The 23,194-nt window shown below is 43.0% G+C and overlaps 1 protein-coding gene across 2 annotated transcripts in view; it reads left to right on the top strand.

The window, feature by feature from the left end:
• Positions 1-23,194, top strand: part of hmcn1 (hemicentin 1) — a 740,737-nt gene that overhangs the window by 656,088 nt on the left and 61,455 nt on the right. For both annotated transcript variants that reach the window (XM_068037415.1, XM_068037414.1), the window contains exons 88-93: positions 771-941; positions 6,849-7,019; positions 11,047-11,217; positions 13,695-13,865; positions 16,694-16,864; positions 21,182-21,352. In XM_068037415.1, the coding sequence (XP_067893516.1) occupies positions 771-941; positions 6,849-7,019; positions 11,047-11,217; positions 13,695-13,865; positions 16,694-16,864; positions 21,182-21,352 (1,026 nt within the window). The remainder of the gene's footprint in view (positions 1-770; positions 942-6,848; positions 7,020-11,046; positions 11,218-13,694; positions 13,866-16,693; positions 16,865-21,181; positions 21,353-23,194) is intronic.

Below are 23,194 nucleotides of genomic sequence, written 5' to 3'. Positions count from 1 at the left end.
CCAGCATAGTGAAAAAAACTTACCTTGTCTTCGAGTTTGCCTGGGAATGGAGGTGCCCTGTTCCTCCCCCTGTAGTCTCAGCAGTGGCCATCACTAGCGGTGGCGCTGCCCCGCTGCCAGTCATCTGATTGGTCCAGCACCTTTGGGAAGCAGGTCAGGACGGTGGTCCTGGCAGCAAAATGCTGACCCAGGGTCCCGCCACAAGGGTCAGATCCTGCTTTTAGACCCGGTGGCGGGACTTCATCAGTGGTGTTAAAATTCAACCCATTGTTTTCCCTGGCTGGGAATCTAGATTCCAAGGCACAGCCTCAGAATAAGGGATTGATTATTTAGGACTGAGATGAGGAGAAATCTCTTCACTTAAATAGTTGTCATTCTTTGGAATTCTCTATTCCCAAGGATTGTGGATTCTGCATAATTGAATATATACAAGGCTGGGATAAATAGGTTTTAGATCTCTCGGAATGGAGGAATATGGGGAATGAGCAGGAAAGTGAAGTTGAGGCAGAATATCAGCCATGATCGTATTGAATGGCAGAGCTGACTCAAGGGGCCATATGGTCCACTCCTGCTCTAATTTCTTATGTTATCATCACATGCATGAATTGAACCCATTCATGGGAAATAGAGCATTAACTTTTTTTAGCTGAAACTGCTATAAACAATAATGGTAGTTTCTTCACTTTGTCGTTTAATGTAATACAAAAAATGCTTAGGATTAAAGATAGAAGCATGGACTATTTGAATTACTGTTGATGTTTCTCCTATAGTGCATGGTGGATTTTCTGCATGGTTGAATTGGGGCCCATGTAGCGTTACCTGTGGGCAGGGAGTGCAAAAGCGACTGCGACTTTGTACCAATCCAGTGCCCGCAAATGGAGGACGGCATTGCCAGGACACTGATTCAGAGACACGCAGATGTCGGTCCAAACCTTGCCCAGGTACATTTCTATTATACAGTATAATGTTACTTAATAGTTCACAATTATAAGTAGTAGGTTATATTTAAGGTTACATGTCTGCACATGGAAAAAGCAATAGAAAAAAACTAATAATACACATTCCTCCTAATATTTACTAAAATATCACCATGCAATAAAATATTTTCATGGGGACAGATTCAGTTGTGGCTTTCAAAATGGAATTGTATAATTATCTGAAGAGGAAAGATTTGCAGGACTACGAGGAAGAGGCGGGGAGTGGGACTAGCTGAGTTGTTCTCTCAGAGCTGGCATGGACACATTGGATGAATGGCCTTCTTCTGTGCTGTAACCATTCTATGATTCTATGAGTCTAACACGTTGTCACAGCAGTTATGTTAAAATTCCCTTATAAATTTGAAGTGCAGTAACTCTACGCAGACCAGTGCTTTTTAATCATTAAACACCTGCAAATATTATGTCTTAACTTCCATAAGACAGCATCATCTACCTACAAGAAACAATGCACCATGGAAGAATATATTTCCTATTAGTATACAGCAACAAAACAAATGTGCTAGAAAATAAACAAATGAAGAAAATACAGCAATCTGATGACTTTGTCAACTCCTTGAATCTTGTGTCTGAGACACCATTTTGAAAATCACTGATGTAAACATGTAACTATCTGGTTGTTATGTAATGTTAAATGGTCACTGTAGCCAATGACTATTTGGAAACATTGCAGTATGACAAGTTGGAAGCATTGCATTAATGGCCTGACTGACATTATTTGGTCAAGTAAGGCTGCCAATGTATTCCCATGTTCACAATACAAAGTGGTATCTGGTGGTCATTGGCATTCCTTTCCTAACAGCACTGTTGGTGTACCTACATCCCAAGGATGGCAGTGGTTCAAAAAGGCAGCTCACCACCACCTTCTCAAGGGTAATTAGGGATGGGCAATAAATGCTGGCCTAGCCAGCAATGCCCACATCCCACGAGCGAACAAAAAAAAAATTAAGGTGCCAGTATAATTTGAGATAGGGGTCATAAATTACATGATTGCTATAATTGCAACTTTTTCAAAAAAATTTTGTCAGAACTAACAACATATTGTTGTGGTATACCTTTATAGGGTGTGTCTAAAACTGCTGTCTAATACCAGATCGATATGATGTAAATACTCATGTAATCATTGGGCAGAAGTTAGGAGCAGTCAGAGAGACCAGTCATGTTAGTGAACCTCCCAGTCATTGTTGCACACAGTTTCATATCTTCAAATAAAGAAGCCACATAATTTAATTACCAGTCCTCTTCATGTGATTGGTGTGTTTGCGTTAAAGAAAGAGAGACACAATATGGTGGCAGCTGGAGGTGTTTGGTGATTCAAAGATTTTCCAGCAACGCTGTACCCTTCCACACTCTACAGAATTCCAGTGTGTGGCAGTTTGAAGACCCAACAAGTACGTGTGCAGTACTTACAGCAGTGTGGAAGCCTCTGTGTGAGTGATTCTGCAACAGTGCAGGCGTCCATTACAAAGCAGAGCCGTGGGGTCCTGATAAAATTACTGCATAGTGGTGGAGCATTAGTCTTGAGTCCACCTGCTGATACGGCTTGCACAGGAAAACATTTACATAACCGACTCCACGAGGTGTGGAACTGAGTATCAGGGCACTGGATCAGGAGTACCAGTGGGGCAACAAAATGTTCCGAAAGGGCCAGAAAATAAAAAATAATATGTCCATAAAATGGCAGCCTCCAACAGCTTTGAGAAGGTTGAAAAAGACCTTCATCACTGTTAAAATTTTTGTCACCGAAATTCGGCTTCGTGGGCATGACCTTCCAATAGAGTGGGATGGCAGCAGCAGCGCCATCAATCCCAAGTCTAACAATTAGGTGTGGCCATCCAAAATACTGCAAGCCAGTGGAGCCACAGAACATAACCCCTCAAGAGCTGTGCACGCTTGAATTTTTGCTCCTGCCCAAGATTTAACTGAAGCTCCTGCAAACACTGACAGAATGACTACAAAATTCCCATCCCTGAACTGGAAGGTGGCAAACCTCCTTACTGAATTAAGATAGTTCAGGCAGAGGATGGAGCTATGTTTTCTGAACTTGGCTGTCTCTGAACCAGACAGACAAGCCATCAAGGTAAAAATAGCCATAGGGAACGAAGGTCTTCACAGACTGAACACATCAGGACTGTCGGATGGCGATCTCAACGATCCAAGCAAAATATGGTCTACGCTGGAAGACCAGATAAGGGTGAAGCTCAACTTCAGGATACACCGTCCCGAGTTTATGTCTTTCAGACAGCAACGCAAAGAGACGCTAGATCAGTTTATGAGCTGGTGCAGAGATAGAAGGCGTGATTGCGACTTTTCAGAAGCAGAGCTGCTGACAGGATCATCGTACTCATGATAGCTCTACCCCTATTGAAGCATTTTAGAAGGATCTTTTGGACTAGCCTAAAGGTTACAGATTGGAAGCGTTGCTCAAAAGTGGTTGCAAGTATGAAGCAATCCTTATGGGTCGGCAGAGTCTACAGGTTCTGTGCACTACGTTCACCATTGGCACTGTTACCAATTCAAACAATCCTGGTAAGCCATGCAGGCAGTGCGGCCTTATACATGCATCCAAAAATTGTCCTGCTTTCCATGACATATGCAAGGCATGTGGCACCAGAGGGCACTGGAAACGCCAATGCAGTAAGCCAAAGCCAAAACAGGTGGCTCAACACCAGGACAAGACACAGTCGGATGCAAGACGGGTACAGCATTCCAGCAAACAAAAGGAGTGTACCAGATATCACTATGAAATGACCAGCCAGATGACAAGGTCGAATGTCAAGGTTGACCAAAGCGTTCACACACACACACACTCACAGTGAGCAGGCATTCCATACAGCCAACATCACAGAAAATGTTGACACCGTGATACCATCAGAAGCCTTTGCCACTATTCACATTGTATGCCCACAGAAGCCTAGTAAGCATACGCTGTTGACAAAAATCGACACAGGTGCGCGTACTAACATTCTCCCACTTCACATTCTGAAAAGCGTCTACCCACAGAATTGGAAAGTGATGGCTCAACCAACCACTGCCAAGCTCATAGCCTACAACAGCTCAGGGATTCCATCACTGGGATCCATTGCACTTGAATGTCACGTTACGTACAGAATTGAGAGAGAACTGAAACCCCAGTTCTTTTCATTTTTACTGTCCATAATCAGTGTGTTTTTGACAAGGAATATGTGTGTGTTTCTTATTGCCAATTTGAATAATCAGCAGCACGCTTTTTGTGGGTTTAAATAAAGAGGATTATTTTTATTCACACATTAAACCCGAATGTCTAACGCTATGTCACTCACTCACCACTCAAACACACACACGCGCACACTCTCTCGAGACAGAAAGCCATTAAAAAGGATAGTGCACTTTTACAAATTACAAGCAAAGGAATAGTTCATAAGTTACCTGATTTGGCTAATCTTGGGGAAAAGGCATGGGTTGTGAGCCCTGTGAAGAAGGCATTTTCACTCCTGAAGTGTAGTTGGTTGGATTCGATAGCTGGAGTCGCATATCGAAGTCGTTGCAGGATTCTCTTGAAGAGGTGGATTTTCGTGGGGTCACGGAGTTAGTTGCTTGTAGACTTATTACTAAGAGGATGGTTTTGTGTAATGGTGGACTAGAAAAGGAACAGGCTCGGAGACCTTAAGAAGTTACAGTCTCCAATTCTTTTAAGGCACGATGGTACCACCTTGTCTGTTTACTGCTTTTTCTGCAGTCTGTACTTTAAAAGATTTTTAAAAGGAGACCAGCATGGCTACCTCACCATATGACTTCTTACAGTTCCTTTGCCAAATATGATGGGTGTCTAGGTTGATTATCCCAATCCTGGTTTATTGTTGTAAGACATTAATCCTGAGGAAGGTTAAGACAATCGCCTTTGTTTGAAGAGAAACCCATTCAATTCAGGAATGTATCCTAATGGTTTCAAGATGGGCGTTGATGACACCTCTTATTCTTTTGTCCTTCCAGACAGTGAGTCACTTCTTGAATACACAGACCAAAGGTCAGCTGACCTTTGGCAGCCATCTTTGCAGCGCATGTCCACTTTTAATATCCATTGTGGTTCATTTAAAACAAAGGGAAAATTCAGTTCCTGAAGATTCTATGCTGGATACAGTCCATGTTTAAAGTTATGAATGGAACATGCCTTTACTGGGCATGACAGTCACTACAACAACTCACCATGGTCAGCCCAGGTATTCTATACCATGGACACCATAAGTCCAGTGATTTCAGGTCTTCCAGTGTGCGTCTGGCACCGGCGCCATTTTTAAAGCGCTTCCAGCCCTTCATTTAAATTTAAATATTGAAAGTTACCTTACCTAAAAAAATTAAAGGAAAAGGTTAATTAAGAGGTTCAATCCCCTCTTCCATCCCCTCCAATTACTACATGCTGTATTGATTGACCTTTCCCGCACAAAAAACTTTTCTTCCAATCCCGATCTCCCCCCCACCCCCGAACTTTATTTACTTTAACCTTCAACCCCTTCCAACAATGGCAAGTGTTTTACCTGCTCCCCTCCGAAAACTTAACTCCTCCCCCACTCCCCATAATGTACCACCTTGGATCTTCAAATGGAGATCCGAAGGCATGGGAGTTATGGCAAGCAGCCGGAATATGGCAGCGGGACGGCCGTTGCGATAAAGTATGTATTAATTCTTGAATTTAAATAAATTAACATATTTTAATTAGGTTTCTGTCGCCAAGCAGCGGAGGGGCGGCTGCCAAGAGGCCTCGCCGTCGCCGGTAATATGGGGCAGGGCCTTCCCAGCGTTGAGGCCTGTGGCGGGCCCCTCCCGGAGGTATTTTCCGGGCCCTCCCACCACAACCCCCGATGTCGTGGGGGCTGGTAATATTCAGCCCTATTCCTTCCATCGTAAGTGTAGCATCCATATCGAGAGTAAGCTAAAGGTGGAACTGGATAGGATGGAAAAAGATAGCATAATCCATAAAGTCCATCACCGCACCGATTGGTGTAGTTCCATCACATGCATTGTTAAAAAAGATGGCTATATACGAGTTTCTTTAGACCCAAGGCGTCTATAAGTGGCACTGAAACGATGCCCACATAAAATTCCCACCTTGGAAGAGCTAAACCCCAAGTTTGCAAATGACAAATTTTTCTCCCAGCTCGATGCTAAGCATGGATACTGATCAGTACATTTGGTGAAGACTTCTAAGGAGCTAACGACGTTCCATACTCCATTCAGGAGATACAATTTCCAACGGTTACCATTCAGGCTTGCAACAACTGACTAACACACTCTCGGGGACTTCCTACCCTAACTTCCAAAGGAAAGTGACACTGACCTAAAGGGAAACATTGCTATCTGTGTTGAAATGTTTATTAGTATACAGCAACAGGAAAATGTGCTAGTATGTCTATAAGTACAAAAAAAACAGACATTTGGTGACAAAGAGAAAGAAATGTGTCCCCATGGACCTCCAGGATCCTGTTGCAGTCCCTATTGTTCAGAGACCCAAGTTTGAAAATCAATGAATTATCTTCCTGTTGCTTACTTCCCACACTCACAGAAGTACCAGAGGGCAAGCAGGATCTGAAGAGTCATATTTCAGTGTGAGTCAAAGCCTTCAGGAGAGGAGAGCAACATATTGGAAGTGGGAAATTAATTTTAATCGTGACATTTACTTGTTTATGCTTTGCCAGCCTTACCCAATTACTTGCTTCAGAATAAACTTGATATAGGCTTTCATTGCATCAGTTGCTACCTCTAGAAAACATTACCAGCAGGTAGAGGTTTTTTGCGTTATTCTGATGAAATGTTGCTAAAAGAACAGATTAACAAAAAATGAAACATACTGTATTAACAAATGTTTTATGCCTTCAGTGGATGGCAGCTGGTCAGAGTGGGGCCAGTGGGAGGAATGTTCTCATAGCTGTGGCCAGGGCAACAGGACAAGGACCAGGACGTGCACTAATCCGTCGAAGCAATATGGGGGGAAACAGTGTGAAGGCAAAGCTGTGGAAGCTATCATGTGCAACATCCGGCCTTGTCCAGGTATCAGTCAATTCTAACAGTTCAATATATACTCCCACTCACTGTAACTCTCTCTCTTACACCAAGATTTCTAATAGAATACTCCATGCTTAGGGCTCCTATCAAAGAGAAACCATGAATAAGGCTAAAACAGGGTTGTCCAACATACGGCCTGTGGGCCAGGATGCGGCCAGCCAAAGGTTTCCATCCAGCCCACGGGTGTAAACTGTACCCAAGCCGTTCCTCAGCCTCACCAGGAGATGGTGACTGGAGATGAGAAATTTCCCTTTGTCAGACCGGCTTTTACAAAATCATCACAAGCTAGTTTCACAGCTGCTGGGAGCTGGAACAGCCATTTCCCAACTTTGGGCAGATTCTGGGTTTTCCGGCAGCCATTTAAAAAAAAGTCAGAACTGTAAATCTGAAATTGGGAAAGTACTGTTCCCGATGTTAGCAGTTGTGAAATTGACTTGTGATCTTTAAAAAAAAACTGACCAACCATCTGCTCAGCATTCCCACACTCTGCAACTGTCAGAGAGAGAAAGAGGGGAGAGAGAGAGAAAGAGAGGAGTGAGAGAGAGAGAGGGGCAGACAGAGAGGAGGGAGGATAGAGAAAGAGAGGGGGGAGAGAGAGAGCGGGGCAGACAGAGAGGAGGGGGGACAGAGAAAGAGGGGGGAGAGAGAGAGGGGCAGTTCTTGGCAGTTTGGTGAGTGCTGCAGGTGCAACATGTTGTAATCATGATCTTGCACTTGGCAAAGAAATCAAGGCCTGATTTCAAATTCTTAAAACATACGAACATACGAATTTAGGAACAGGAGTAGGCCATTTGGCCCCTCAAGCCTGCTCCGCCATTCGATAGGATCATGGCTGATCTGATTGCGATTTCAACTCTACTTTCCTATCTACTTGCTATAACTTTTGACTTCCTTCTCAATCAAGAATCTATCTAGCTCAGCATTAAAAATATTCAATGACCCTGCCTCCACTGCTCTCTGGGGAAGAGAATTCCACCAACTAACAATCTTCTGAGAGAAGAAATTTCTCCTCATCTCCATCTTAAATGGGAGACCCCTAATTTTTAAACTGTGTCCCTTAGTTCTAGTCTCTCCCAAAAGGGGCAACGTCCTTTCAGCATCCACCCTGCCAGGATCTTATATGCTTCAATAAGATCACCACTCATTCTTCTAAACTCCAGTGGATACAAGCCCAATCTGTCCAACCTTTCCTCATCTTCTTCTTTGGGCCTCCTTATCTCGAGAGACAATGGATACGCGCCGGCGCATGCCTGGGCAAATTTATGGAGGTTGAGAGTTGCCCAGTCGTCAAAACCCCCCTCTCGGCCTTTCTGGTGGGGTCCAAAGGAGTGCAGGACACGACGTTTGGCACCAGTATGGCTGCAGGAACTGCCGGAAACATGCCAAAGGTGACACATGACCGCCTACGAGGTTCCGCTCCGGATTTTCTGTTAGGGTTTACTCCCTTAGCCTTTCCTCATAAGATCTCAGGAATCAGTCGAGTGAACCTTCTCTGAACTGCTTCTAGTGCAATTATATCTTTTTCTAAGTAGGGGGACCAAAATTGTATGCCGTACTCCAGGTGTGGTTTCAGGGGAGATGGTGGCATTGTGGTAATGCCGCTGAGCTAGTAATCCAGAGGCCCAGGCAAATCCCCTGAGGACACAGCTTCACATGACAACTGGTGGAATTTAAATTCAATTAATTAATAACAATCTGGAATTGAAAGCTAGGCTGGAATTTTACACCACCCCAAAGAGCGGGAAGGTGGCGGGGGAGGGGGGCGGCGGGGGAGGCGTAAAATGGAGCAGAAGGCTCGGGGGGCCCTTTCCGACCCGCTCCCGCCTTCCCTGCTACTTTACAGAGGGCAGCGGTGAAAAACGGCCCACCCGCCCCCAGGCCAATCAAGGCCCTGCAGTGGCCACTTAACTTGAGAGCCTCGACCGGCCGCCGCAGCGATTTTACCCATGTCCAATCAGGCAGCCCAGGCCCGAGAGAAGCCGCCTGACAAAAGCAGGTGGTTCTCTGACGGCCTGGCAGGGGGCCCTATGCCTGCTGGAGGGCCGCCTCCCCTGCCCCAACCACCCCAGCACCCAACATACCCCCCATCTCCCCAATCGACCACCGTTGCCTCACCGGGGCCCTACTGATCACCCCTGGTGAGGCACCAAAATCTTACCTTCGTTCCAGGGCTCCCCAGCATCTTCTTTGCGATGGCTGGGTTGCAGTCCCAGCAGTGGCCACCACCCCCGGTGGCGCATCTGGGACAGAGAGCTGCTGGCCCTCTGATTATCCGGTAGCTCCATTAGGTGGGACTTCCTGCCTCAATGAGGTGGAAGTCCCACCTCAGACCAATTAAAGGCTTGGGGACCACAAAATGCAGATCGGATCCCCAGGCCAGGCGGAGGCAGGTTTCAGTCGGTAGATGGCTTCCGTCCACCAAGGGTAAAATTCTGGCCCTAGCCTCAGTAATGGTGCCATGAAACTATCATCGGCTGTCATAAAAACCCCTTTGGTTCACTAATGTCCTTTAGGGAAGGAAATCTGCTGTCCTTACCTGGTCTGACCTACATGTGACTCCAGAACCACAGCAATGTGGTTGACTCTTAACTACCCTCTGAAATGGCCTAGCAAGCCACTTTGTTGTCAAGGGCAATTAGGGATGGTCTACAAATGCTGGCCTTGCCAGTGTCACCCACACCTCATGAAAGAATGTAAAAAAAACACAATGTCCTGTACAACTGTAGCAAAACTTCCTTAAGTTTATATTCTATTCCCTTTGCAATAAACAACATTCCATTTGCCTTCCGAATCACTTGTTTTCCCTGCATACTAACTTTTTGTGAATCATGAAATAGGACACCCAGATACCTCTGTACCAAACAGGTCTGGCAGCACCTATGGAGAGAGAAGTAGAGTTAATGCTTCAGGTCTGTGACCTTTCATCAGAACTGGCAAAGGTTAGAAATGTAATAGGTTTTAAGCAAGTTAAGCAGAGAGTGGGGGGAAGAGAGCAAAAGGGAAGGTGTGTGATAGGACAGAGGGCCGGAGAGATTAACTGTCAAGGAGGTCATGGAGCAAAGGCAAAGTGAGTGTGCGAATGGTGTGGTGAAAGACAAAGCATTAGCACAGTGAGTGTTAATGACAGAATAATGAAAATCCCTAGCCAAAAGCAGAAACATGAAAAACCCAGTTTAAGGCAGACACATGGTAAAAAATTATGAAACAAAATAAAATAATTATTCTTATTAGTTTGTTTTGTTTTATCGTCCATCTCCACAATTTAAATATAAGTCCTCAAAAACATATACTTAACAAAAAATATAGAAGCATTTTCATAACATGGTGAAAACAAGCACCCTTTGCGCAACCTGACTACTCATCTCTTGTCTATCATGGATGATATAGAGAAAAAAGAAAAAATGATTGGCACATTGTCTTAATTCTCTTCTATTTTACACAGTACAACATTTTCCAATTTAGGTCTGTCATTTTTCACAAGATAGCTATGAAGGGAGAAGTACATTTTCCCATCTATAATAAAAGCAAAATACTGCAGATGCTGGAAATCTGAAATAAAAACAAAAAGTGCTGGAAATACTCAGCAGGTCTGGCAGCATCTGTGGAGAGAGACCTGAAATGTTAACTCTGCTTCTCTCTCCACAGATGCTGCCAGACCTGCTGAGTATTTCCAGCACTTTTTGTTGTTATTTTCCCATCTATGTTCAGTCATTCAGGAAAAATCATACAATCACCCATTAACAGTGTTTTAAAAAAAAAAATTCCAGGAGTTTTTCCACTACTATTCTATCCAGAGATCCATTCCACCTTTTGATTACTTTTCTTCTAACAGACCTAAATTTGCCTTTTGCTAATGTGAGCATGTGTCCTTTTGTCTTACTTTTATTTAATGAAATAATGTTATAGATTTATAATTTTCTATCATGTTTACTATTTTAAGCTTCCTGATAAGACCTCCTCCTATTTTCATGCTTTGAAATATTCCGATACCTTTTTATAAATCTCTCTTCAGTTGTTGGTGGCTGGAGTTCCTGGTTGCCTTGGGGACCATGCAGTGAGACTTGTGGTAAAGGGACTCAAACTAGACTGAGACTTTGCAATAATCCTCCACCATCATTTGATGGGGCACACTGTGAGGGGCAAGATGCACAGACTCGGGTTTGTAAGAATAGGCTGTGTCCAGGTAAGCAAAATCATATCTTGTAATTTATATTTGATGAAAATTTGTGAAAATGCTTCAGTAGCTGCATTATATTACAGAGAGTGGTGTCCATATTTAACTCATATGCTAAAAGCCAAAGACTTGCAGGTTGATAGGTAAATTAGCCATTGTAAATTGCCCCTAGTGTAGGTAGGTGGTAGGGGAATTGAGGGGATGTGGTAGGAATATGGGATTAATGTAGGATTAGTATAAATGGGTGGTTGATGGTCAGCACAGACTCGGTGGGCCGAAGGGCCTGTTTCAGTGCTGTATCTCTAAATAAATAAATAAAACACACACACACCACCATTTTGTAGCAATTACTTAATCTGAGTGTCAGGTTGGCTTAGTTTTGGAATGAAGTTGGGAGTATTCTCACTTCTGAGTTAGCAGGTTGTGAGATCAAGCTCCGCTCCAGACTAGAGTACACAATTTGGGCTAACACTTCAGTGCAGTACAGTGGGATTGCTGCATTGATGGCAGTGTCATGTGAGCATAAAAGACTCGGCTGTTTGGAAAACAGCAGGGAGTTCTCCTGGTGTCCTGGCCAAAGTTCCTCCCTCAACTAACACGACCAAAAACAGATCAATTAGTCATTTATCTCATTTGTTGTTGATAAGACTTTGCCATGAGTAAATTGCCATGCCTACATAGCAACAGTTAATGCAACTACAAAAGTGATTCATTGGCTTTGAAGTGCTTTGCGGCATCCTAAAGGCATGAAAGGTTTTATATAAAAGAAAATGTTTGCTTTCCAAGTTCCAATCTTAGATTAATTGAGCCTGCATCAGGAAACTATTTGAAATCAGTCACAAAGGCAATCATTGTTCACTGCATGTAGCCCAGGGCATTAACGCAATGACTTGTTTGACAAGTATAGAATGAATTTAGCTGTGTTCTTTGCCCTATTACAAGGGTCTGCAACCTGTGACTCCGGGACTGCATGCGGCACTTTAACATCTCATTTGCTGCTCCCAACCTTTTCCAGTTGGATCACATTAACATGAAAAAAGCCTAAAAAAAATTAAGTCAAGAAAAATAATAGTGTGTTTTCATTATGGGAATAAAAAGCTAATCACAGTTTCAAATTATTATTTTAATGAAAAACATAATCATGCTTAAATGAACCTGTTTGAGTGGTATATCTACACCATAGTTATAGATAATGCCTTTGGTTTGAGGAACAGATTTTATGGTTGCATCCATTATTGTTTGTAATATAGCTGAGGCGATAAATTATTCTGAATGTGCTATTAGAAGCTTGTTTTTTTATCATGAGGATCAATAGCCAAAACATTGTCTTAATACTGCACATCTTAAGTTATAGTTTGTATTAAAGATGACTTTACTGACAAAATTATAGTCAAAAGAGTGATGTCAGAGTTAGGTCTATTTTAGTTACTTTTTTTCTATAAATACATAAATTCAATACATCTATTTTATTTATTTTTGCAAATTATGCATTCTACCAGAGACACTTAGCAATTTGCTAAGTATTTGCTTTAGAAATGCCGAAATTTCATCTTGTGGCTCCCAATAGTTTTTATTTTTGGCAAATGTATTTTTAAAAGGCTCTACAGGTAAAAAAGGTTGCTGACCCCTGCACTATTAGATGAGTGAAAATCCATTGGGTGCTGGCTGAATTACCCATGAGTATCATGGCTGGAATTTTACGGCCTAAAAGTCGGGGGCGAGTCCACCTCCGCTGGGCCTGGGAGCCATGCTACGATTTTATGTGGCCCAGTCCCTTAATTGGCCTCGGGTGGGACTTCCACCCCACTGTGGCAGGAAGTCCCGCCTCCAACAGCTGCTGGCCAATCAGCGGGCTAGCAGTCTCAGCAGTGCCACCGGGAGCAGTAGCCACTGCTGGGACTGTAGCCAGGGAGAGGTGCAACAAGGATGCAGGCCCCAGAAAAAAGGTATGTTTGTGGGTCCTTATCGGGGACAATCACCGGGCTCCAGCGTAGCAAAGGAGGCCAGTTGGGAGGTGGCGGGGGAGAATGTATTTCAGTGGGGGCGGTTGGACCATGGGGGGTGCCCTCCATGGGACACAGGTTGCCCAATCAGGAAGACTCGCCCTCTCCCCCAGCTTGCAAGGAGGCTGCCAGGTTTTACTGGGCGGCTTCCTGGGGGGCCTGAGCCACCCGCCTGCCGCTGGTAATATACCAGTGACGACAGGTGGCGGCCCTTAAGTGGCAGTTAATTGGCCTAGGGTGGGCGGGCCGTTCCTCGCCGCTGTCACCCCTTGTAAAATTGCAGCGTTGGCAGGAAGGCAATGGGAACGGCACCCCCCGCCTCCCACTCAATTTTACAACCACCACCCCCCCCCAACCACCCCCTGCCCCACCTCCAGCCCGCTCCTGCAGGGAGATGTAAAATTCCGGCCTATGAGTATCATGAGACTATTGTAGGCTAACAAACTGCCTCTCTTCTAATTATCTGGTATTTCACTGTTTTAGTGGATGGAAAATGGACATCTTGGATCAGTTGGACAGCATGTAGTGTATCCTGTGGAGGAGGTACTCGCCAAAGGGCCAGAACATGCTCAGATCCAACACCACGGTATGGAGGACGTTACTGTGAAGGCAGTGATGTACAAATCGACTTCTGCAACAGTGATCCATGTCCAAGTGAGTATAGAAAGATAATTATAAGCCTTCAATAAATGCTAAATGGATGGTTGTCCAGTTACTGTCATCCATTAACTGATTAAACCATTGCAGTCTATACATCTTTCAACAAAAGAAATGAATTAAAAAAAAAAAATCCATGCAACTGTTACGACTGCTTAGGACAAAGCCCCCAATCAAAATATATGATTCTGATTGCAGTGGGAGCAACGCATTGTCAATTCAGTCCCTTAACTTCACAGGTCGCATCATATATCTTTAAGCTTTCCAAATCAAAGAAAGCAGCAGCCGAATTGAAACAATCTAGTAACCCCCGAATGAGGCAAAATAAAACCAGGCATCTTTAGATATCAACAAATTAACTATTTATTAAAAGCACTAAAATCTTAAACACTACTAAGATAAACCAATGTCTAAAGACCTTATAACTTCTTATTTAAAAAAACTAACTTCCACATTCACATACATACACTCAACGCAAACTAACAGTAGTTTAGTTTTTAATTAGCTGCCCGAAAAAAACAATAAAGTCTTTGCAGATTGCTCTTCTGACGAATGGTCTTCTGATACAACACAGTCAGTGTTCACTTGCAGTCTTCCAAGGCCCGATGAATCCGAAGATCCTCCAGAGATAGGAATTCAGCCATTCAGTTCAGCAGTAATAGTATTAAACTCTTCTTTTTTCCAGCGATGAACACAGCAGATCAATAATTTATTTCTTTAAGGAATTAATTTGGCTCAAAGCTTTTTAGAAGTTTGAGAGAGAAACTACCCGGGGTCTAAATTGACTTAGACAGAGCTCTCCTATTTCCTTCTGACAACTGTGTCTCTGCTAGCCAGTTTCAAAGTCAAAATGGATACATTGAAGCCCTGTTCTCCCTCTCTGTATGGTTGTTGCCGGGCAACCAGAATTCACTTTGGCTTACAGTCTCTGGAGCTTGCTGCCTTAAAGAAGTACTGGTCTTTTACAGCCTTAAAGACTCACTGCAATATTTCCCAAGGAGAAAAAAAACACAGGATCGTGACACAATAGATTAAAATATAATACAATAGAAATAAAATCAGAATATTCTAGAAATGCATGGCAGGTCCATCAGCACCTGAAAGGACAAATTAACATCTTGAGGTAAAGGCCTGCTACCCGACCTGAACCCAACGGGACCCGACGACATGTGTCAGGTTCAGTTCGGGTCGGGTCAGATCGTACGTCCGGGTAAAGCGTTTGGGCTTGGGTCGGGTCGGGCCGGGCCAGATAGGACATGCTCTATCACTACCTCCGGTAAGTGACTTTAATGTTAATTTACTTTTTGGACTTTAAAGGTGTTTTGCTACAGTTATTTTAAGCTTGTGCAGGTAAGGAACAAAGTGAAAAACGGGAGGTAGGTTAACTGATGGGTGGGTCGGATCGAGTTGGGCGCGGGAAAAAATGGAAGCTCTCGGGCCAGGTCAGGCTCGGGGTCGGATGGGGTTCTGTCAGGCTCGGGTCAGGTCTCATTTGCAGACTCGAGCAGGCCTTTATCTTGAGGCCTTAAGTCAGATGTTTTGACCACGGTCTCAAACTGAAATGTGTATCTGCCTTTTGTCTTTTTGGATGCTGATTCTCATTTGCAGTTTTTCTTTTTGTCTATCAGATATGATTGACATCCTCCAATCTATTGCCTTAATGGATAGTATTGTTCTGTGCTGAAATATTCCACATTTATAGCTAGTTAAACTGCAGTACCCTACATAAATTTGGGAATCTTTTGTCATTACCAACCTGCACTTAAACACACTGAATTTAGGTAAGTAGGTTATGTCCTTCTCGGGTGACGATGTTTACACCATATTGGGCAAATAGAAAATCTCTCTGTGAAGATTTCTGAATTGTGTGGTTTGGAAATTCTTGAGCATGGAGATGGTTTGTATATTTGTCAAATATCGTCTGACCCCAAAATAATTTCCATGAAACTCTCTTCTGTCTCAATTATTCTGTCAAGCAAACACCCAATTGATAAGTAGATGCGTCAATCTTGTATTTACTGGAACCAGGTTATATCACAATACATAATCATGTACATTTAGTGAAAGCAATTGTCAACAGCAGTAACTTGCACAGGTAACTGGAATAGTGTATCTCTATCCACTAACTGCAATGACTTTGCTGGACCGTGGCCTTTACATCGGTGGCTCACCCTATGCACTTTGTAAATAACATACCCCGACTTTAACTGCAATAGCAAAGCCTAATTCTGTTATTTTAACAAAATTACTGAATAAATACAGATGAGGGAGCCATTCAACTCTTCTTAGCAGATTCATCCAGGAAAAAGAGTTATGTTTCATCCTCAGCACATCTTTTATTTGTCTCTTGAATAAATCTAACATTTTTACCTTCATTACACTACCTGTGAGACAATTCCAAGTGTTGATAACTCTTTGCATCAACAAAGTCGTCCTGACATTTGTCCTTTGTGGATTTTTTTTGACTTTTTCCACATAAAGGATTTGAAATAATAGTTACATTAAATGTGTTTTAAAGTATAGTAAATTCATGGACGTTTTTTTAAAGAAAGGAATTGATGCAACATGTGGTTAATATGCTAATGAAAGTGGACATGTAAACAACAAGCAATTGGTTAGCCCGTCTTGGTAATTGATAAACACCTCACACCAACGGTGCTCACATCCCATGAAATAATTTTTTTAAACTATTATCTTGGGCAGTCAATGTTCTCTGGTGCTCAGCAGGTGATCTTGTTTGCTCTGTTTGTATATCTAAGTTATAGTTCACAAGTTTCAACATAATTAATAATGTTAAAATTGTTTTTTTTTTGCATTTTCTTTAGTCCATGGTAACTGGGGTCCATGGAGCAGTTGGGGAACCTGCAGTCGAACATGTAATGGAGGACAAATGCGACGATATCGTACCTGTGACAATCCCCGACCAGCAAGTGGTGGAAGGGCTTGCGCTGGAGCTGACACTCAAGTTCAACGGTGTAACACTGATGTTTGCCCAGGTGAGCTGGTTGATTTTGTATTTTGGACCATTATGGGGACAATGTCATCAGGAATTTTTGGTGTAACTATCTAAATAGCAGACAGGTCAGAGTGCTGAAAATAGTGATCAATATGTGCATTTGTCAGTTTGTATGCATAGATATTCTTAGACAGATGCATCACGGAGCGACTGCAGGACATCCTTCTACGGGAGGGTGAACAGCCAGAGGTTGTGGTCCACATTGGTACCAATGACAGAGGTAAGAAGGGGGATGAGGCCCTGAAAGCAGATTTTAGGGAGCTAGGAAGGAGATTAAAACGCAGGACCTCAAAAGCAGTAATCACAGCATTACTCCCAGTCCCACATGCAAATGAGCATAGGAATAGGAGAATTGAGCGATTGAACACGTGGCTGGACAACTGGTGTAGGACGGAGGGCATCAGATTTCTGAGACATTGGCACCTGTTCTGGGGCAGGTGGGACCAGTACAAGATGGACGGGTTGCATCTTAGCAGGACTGGGACAAATATCTTCGCAGGGAGATTTGCGAGTGCTGTTGAGGAGGGTTTAAACTAAATTGTCAGGGGGGTGGGAACCTGAGAGGGAGCTCAGATTGGGGGGAAGCAAAACTGGTAACTTGTCAGGGTTGTAGGAACCAGGAGCAAGTATCAGAGAGGAATACCAAGGAGCAAAGAATACTGGGGAGATAGATAGCACAAGAGTAGGGAATAGTAAGTTATTAGGTGGGGTCAGAGTAAGGGAGAAAGTAATAAAGTCTGAATCAGGGTTAATGTGCATGTATGTGAATGCACGGAGTGTGGTTTATAAGACTGGTGAGGTTCAGGCGCAGATTGCCATGTGGAAATATGACATTGTGCCTATAACAGAGACTTGGCTCAAAGAAGGGCAGGACTGGGTGTTAAATATTCCTGGATACAAGGTGTTCAGGAAAGATAGGAAAGGGAAAAAAAGGGGGACGAGTGGTGGTATTGATGAAAGAGAGCATTGCAATGCTGGAGAAAAAGGATGTCCCAGAGTGGTCAAGGACAGAATCAATTTGGCTAGAGCTAAGGAACAAAAATGGTGCAGTTACGTTGCTCGGCGTTGTCTATAGGCCACCAGCTAGTGGGAATGATGTGGAGGAACAAATTTGCAAGGAAATTACAGAGAAGTGCAAAAATTATAGGGTAGTTATAATGGGGGACTTTAATTATCCAAACATAGACTGGGATAATAGTAGTGTAAAGGACAGTGAGGAGCAAGAGTTCCTAGAGTGCATTCAGGGAAATTTTTTACAACAGTATGTTGCTAGTCCAACCAGAAAGGAGGCACTGCTAGACCTGGTTCTTGGGAATGAGGTGGGCCAAGTGGATCAAGTGTCAGTAGGAGAACATTTGGGGATAGTGATCATTGTATCATAAGGTTTAGGCTGACGATGGAAAAGGACAAAGAACAATCCAGGATAAGAATAATTAACTGGGGGAAGGCCAACTTCAATGGGGTAAGAATGGAGCTGGGGTGAATAAACTGGAGTCAAAAGCTGGCAGGAAAACCCATAGATGAACAATGGGCTACCTTCAAAGAAGAGATAGTTTGGACACAGTCAAGGTATGTTCCCTCAAAGGGGAAAAGTAGGGCAAACAAATCCAGAGCTCCCTGGATGACAAAAGAGGTAGAGATTAAGATAAAGAAGAAAAAGTGTGCTTATGACAGATGCAAGGTAGAAAATACTATTGAGAACCAGGCTGAATATAGAAGGTCCAGAGGGCAAGTGAAAAAGCAAATAAGAGAAGCAAAGAGAGAGCATGAAAAGAGACTAGCAACTAACATTAAAGGAAATTCCAAAGTTTTCTATCGGCACTAAAATAATAAAAGGGTGGTAAAAGGAGCAGTGGGGCCAATTAGGGACCAGAAAGGGAATTTACACATGGAGGCAGAAGGCATAGCTGAGGTATTAAATGAATACTTTGCATCTGTCTTTACCAACAAAGAAGGTGCAACACAGGCAATGTTGAAAGAGGAGGTAGGTCAGACACTAGAGAGGTTTAAAATTAATAAAGAGAAAGTATTAGATAAGCTGTCAGTACTTAAAGTGGATAAAGCACCAGGACCAGATGAGATGCATCCAGGAATACTGAAGGAAGTGAGGGTGGAAATCACAGAGGTACTGGGCATAATTTTTTGGCCTTCCTTAGACTCGGGGTGGTGCCAGTGGACTGGAGAATTGCAAACGTTACACCCTTGTTCAAAAAAGGGTGTAAAGATAAGCCCAGCAACTACAGGCCAGTCAGTTTAACTTCGGTGATGGGAAAACTTCTGGAAAAATAATTCGAGACAAAATCAATAGTCATGTGGACAAATGAGAGTTAATTAAGGAAAGCCAGCATGGATTTCTTCAGAGAAAATCATGTTTAACTAACTTGATGGAGTTTTTTGAGGAGGTAAAAGCGAGGGTTGATGAGGGCAATGCTGTTGATGCGGTGTACATGGACTTTCAAAAGGCATTTGATACCGTGCCAGACTTGTGAGCAAACTTGTAGCTCATGGAATAAAAGGGATGGTAGCAACATGGATACAAAATTGGCTGAGTGACAAGAGTAGTGATTAATGGACATTTTTCGAACTGGAGGAAGGTTTGTAGTGTAGTTTCCCAGGGATCAGTGTTGGGACCCTTGCTTTTCCTGATATATATTAATGACCTAGATCTTGGTGTATAGGGCACAATTTCAAAGTTTACAAATGATACAAAACTTGGAAGCATTGTGAACTGTGAGGAGGATAGTGTCGAACTTCAAAAGGACGTAGACAAGTTGGTAGATTGGGCAGACAGGTGGCAGATGAAGTTCAATGCAGAGAAATGTGAAGTGATTCATCTTGGTGGGAAGAACATGGAGAGACAATATAAAATAAAGGGTACAATTCTAAAGGGGGTGCTAGAGCAGAGAGACCTAGGTGTATATATGCACAAGTCATTGGAGGTGGCAGGACAGGTTGATGGAATGGTTAATAAAGCATACAGTATCCTTGGCTTTATTAATAGGGGCATAGAGTACAAGAGCAAGGAAGTTATGTTGAACTTGTATAAGACACTAGTTCGGCCTCAGCTAGAGTATTGCATCCAGTTCTGGGCGCCGCACTTTAGGAAAGACGTGAGGACATCGGAGAAGAGTACAGAAAAGAGTCACGAGAATGGTTCCAGGGATGAGGAATTTCAGTTATGAAGATAGACTGGAGAAGTTAGGACTGTTTTCCTTGGAGAAGAGAAAGCTGAGATGTGAGTTGATAGAGGTATTCAAAATCATGAGGGGTCTGGACAGATTAGACAGAGAGAAACTGTTCCCACTCATGAAAGCATCAAGAATGAGTGGGCACAGATTTAAAGTATTTGATAAGAGAAGCAAAAGTGACATGAGGAGAAACTTTTTCAGACAGCGAGTGGTTAAGGTCTGGAATGCGCTGCCTGAGGACGTGGTGGAGGCAGGTTCAATTTAAGCATTCAAAAGGGCATTAGACAGTTATATGAAAAGGAAGAATGTGCAGGGTTATGGGGAGAAGGCAGGGGAATGGAACTGAGGGAATTGCTCTTTCGGAGAGCTGGTGCAGACACGATGGGCCGAATGGCCTCCTTCTGCACTGCAATGATTCTGTGATTATATAATTGTGAACAAATTTTTTAAAACTAACAAAAAAAACCATCTTCTCAAAATCCCCATATTCAGGAAATCAAGAGTCTTTCAAATGTGATGTTCTTCCTGCTGAGAGAAGTGCTGTGTTGTAAAATTATGCAGATATGAGATGAGGCACACATGTAGGATGTGATGCAAATATACAGTGAGATACAGGCCAGATATAGGATGCATTGTAGATATGGAATGAGATGCAGAACAGATATGGGACAGGATGCAAATATGGAATAAGATGTAGTATCAGATCCAATATCAAAGTAGCTGTGAGAAGTGGCAACCTTTTTTTGTGTGGTTGAAGGGAAATAGAGGGCTGAATTTTATCAACTCCTCGACGGGTCATGGTGGTGAGGTCCGTAAAATGCTTGCGGGAGTGGCCCGCCACGACCCACGACACCAAGAATGCCCTGCTGGATATTAGCAGCGGCGGTGCGCCCGCCCCACCCCGCAACTTGGCAGCAGGGCCTTCATTAAAATATTGAAATGAGGTTAATTAAAATGCAAATCAACTTACTTGCTCCCGGTGGCCAACCCATGCCAATTTCACGGTTGCCGGTCGCAACCCATGCGCTTTCCTCAGTGGCTCTTCCTCAGTGAAATAAATAACGCTCTTACTAATTATTCTTACTTATTCCTCTTAAATTTATGTCCAGTGGATGGAAGCTGGGGACCTTGGCAAGCCTGGAATGATTGTTCAGCATCTTGTGGAGGTGGCGAACGGAGGCGACTTCGTCTTTGTAACAACCCTGTGCCCGCTAGCGGAGGCCGCTCATGCCCAGGAGATGGCTCACAGGTGTCCAGATGTAAAGTCCAACCCTGTCCAGGTTTGTCAGCTGTTTTGTTGAATGCTTGAAGAGACTTCAGCTTTGAGTTTGATGCAGTCTTCATAAATCAACAAGGACCATTTTAAAGAAGCCACTATCACCAGGAGAGGTGTTTTGCAAGATATTACCTTTTGCCAATAACACCAGTTCTTACCTTATCACTGTTGTTGATATTAGCAAAGGCTTGATGATCCAAATGGTCTCATTCTGATAGAGACATTGAAAAATAATGCACGTGGTTTTACACTGAACACTAGACTTATTTTCTAAAAGCTCCTTTAAAACAGCACATCACCTAATGCTGAGCAAAAAAAAGTTATTTTCTCTGTTGTTTCCTTTCTCTCCTCCACCTACTGTCCTGAAGCCATTGATTCCTTGCTGCAATGTGGTTTGCATGGGGATCCGGCAACTCCCATTACTTCACTCGACTTTAATCATCAGTCACATGTTAGTCTAGACAGTGAATATCAATATGCTGTTTAACTATGAGGAGCAACAACAGCCAAGTTGATTTTGTCACCATCCAATTTCCAGACATTTGTACTTCTGCAGGATTCACTAAATAGCGATCAGAATCCAGCTTAATTAGCTGCCTCCCTAAATTAGAGATGTTGAGAGCTGTTATAGCACCCCTATCATTTAGATCAACCAACCCAACAACAGCCTGCATTTATATAGCACCTTTAACATAGTAAAATGTTCCAATGCATTTCATAGGAGTGTTAAACAACAAAATTTGACACTGAGCCACATGAGGAGATATTAGCACAGCTTGATTAAAGAGGTACGTTTTAAGCAGGTTTTTAAAGGAGGATAGTGAGGTAGAAAGGCAGGGAGGTTAAGAAGGGAATGCTAAAGCTTAGGGCCTAGACAGCTGAAGGCACAGCTGCCAATGGTGGAGTGATTAAAATTGGATGCTCAAGAGACCCAGAATTAGAGAAACGCAGAAATCTTGGACTGGAGGAGGTTTCAGAGATAGGGAGGGGTGAGGCCATGGAGGGATTTGAAAACAAGGATGAGAACTTTAAAGTCAAGTTGTTGCCAGACTGGGAGCCAGTGTAGGTCAGCGAGCACATGGGTGATATCTGAACAGGACTTGGTGCAAGTTAGAATACAAACACCAGAGTTTTGGATGAGCTCGAGTTTACAGAAGGTACAAGGTGGGAGGCCGGCCAGGAGAGCATTGGAATAGTCGAATCGAGAGGTAACAAGGGCATGGATGAGAGTTTGAGCAGCAGATGAGCTGAGACAGGGTCAGAAACGGTCAATGCACTGAAGGTGGGAGTAGGCATTCTTGGTTATGGAGAGGGTATGGTGTTGGAAGGTCAGCTCAGTATCAAATAGAATGCCACAATTGTGAACAGACAGATGAAGCCTGGAACTTCCCTGCTCTTCATGGCTCAGCTACATATTAGATAAAGTCTATTTTAAAATCAGTCAAATAAAGGTATAAGAGAATATTCTCTATGATGAAAATATAAATTTATAAACTTTCAAGGATTATTTAGGCCTAAGAAAACTATTATGCACTGCATCTAACAATCAATATCCTTTAGCCAAGAAAGTGTTTTCTATCCAAAACCTATGACAGTATTCACCTTGAGTGGAGTGTGTTGGACTGCTTTCTTGTTCTAATTCATTTCATTACTTTAAACATTGGAATACATATGCACCAGTTATAACAATGAACAGTCACATCTTTATTAAGACATCACACTACATGATCCAGGATGCGATTTCAGATACTACATATTTCACAATTTCAATATGAGTACACAGGTCTTTACTGAGCTCATATTACATGATTCAATATGAGTACTCAGCTCTCACACTTCATGATTC

The sequence above is a fragment of the Heterodontus francisci genome, chromosome 8 (assembly GCF_036365525.1).
Source record: "Heterodontus francisci isolate sHetFra1 chromosome 8, sHetFra1.hap1, whole genome shotgun sequence".
NCBI lineage: Eukaryota > Metazoa > Chordata > Chondrichthyes > Heterodontiformes > Heterodontidae > Heterodontus > Heterodontus francisci.
This window is presented reverse-complemented; position numbering and strand designations above follow the sequence as displayed.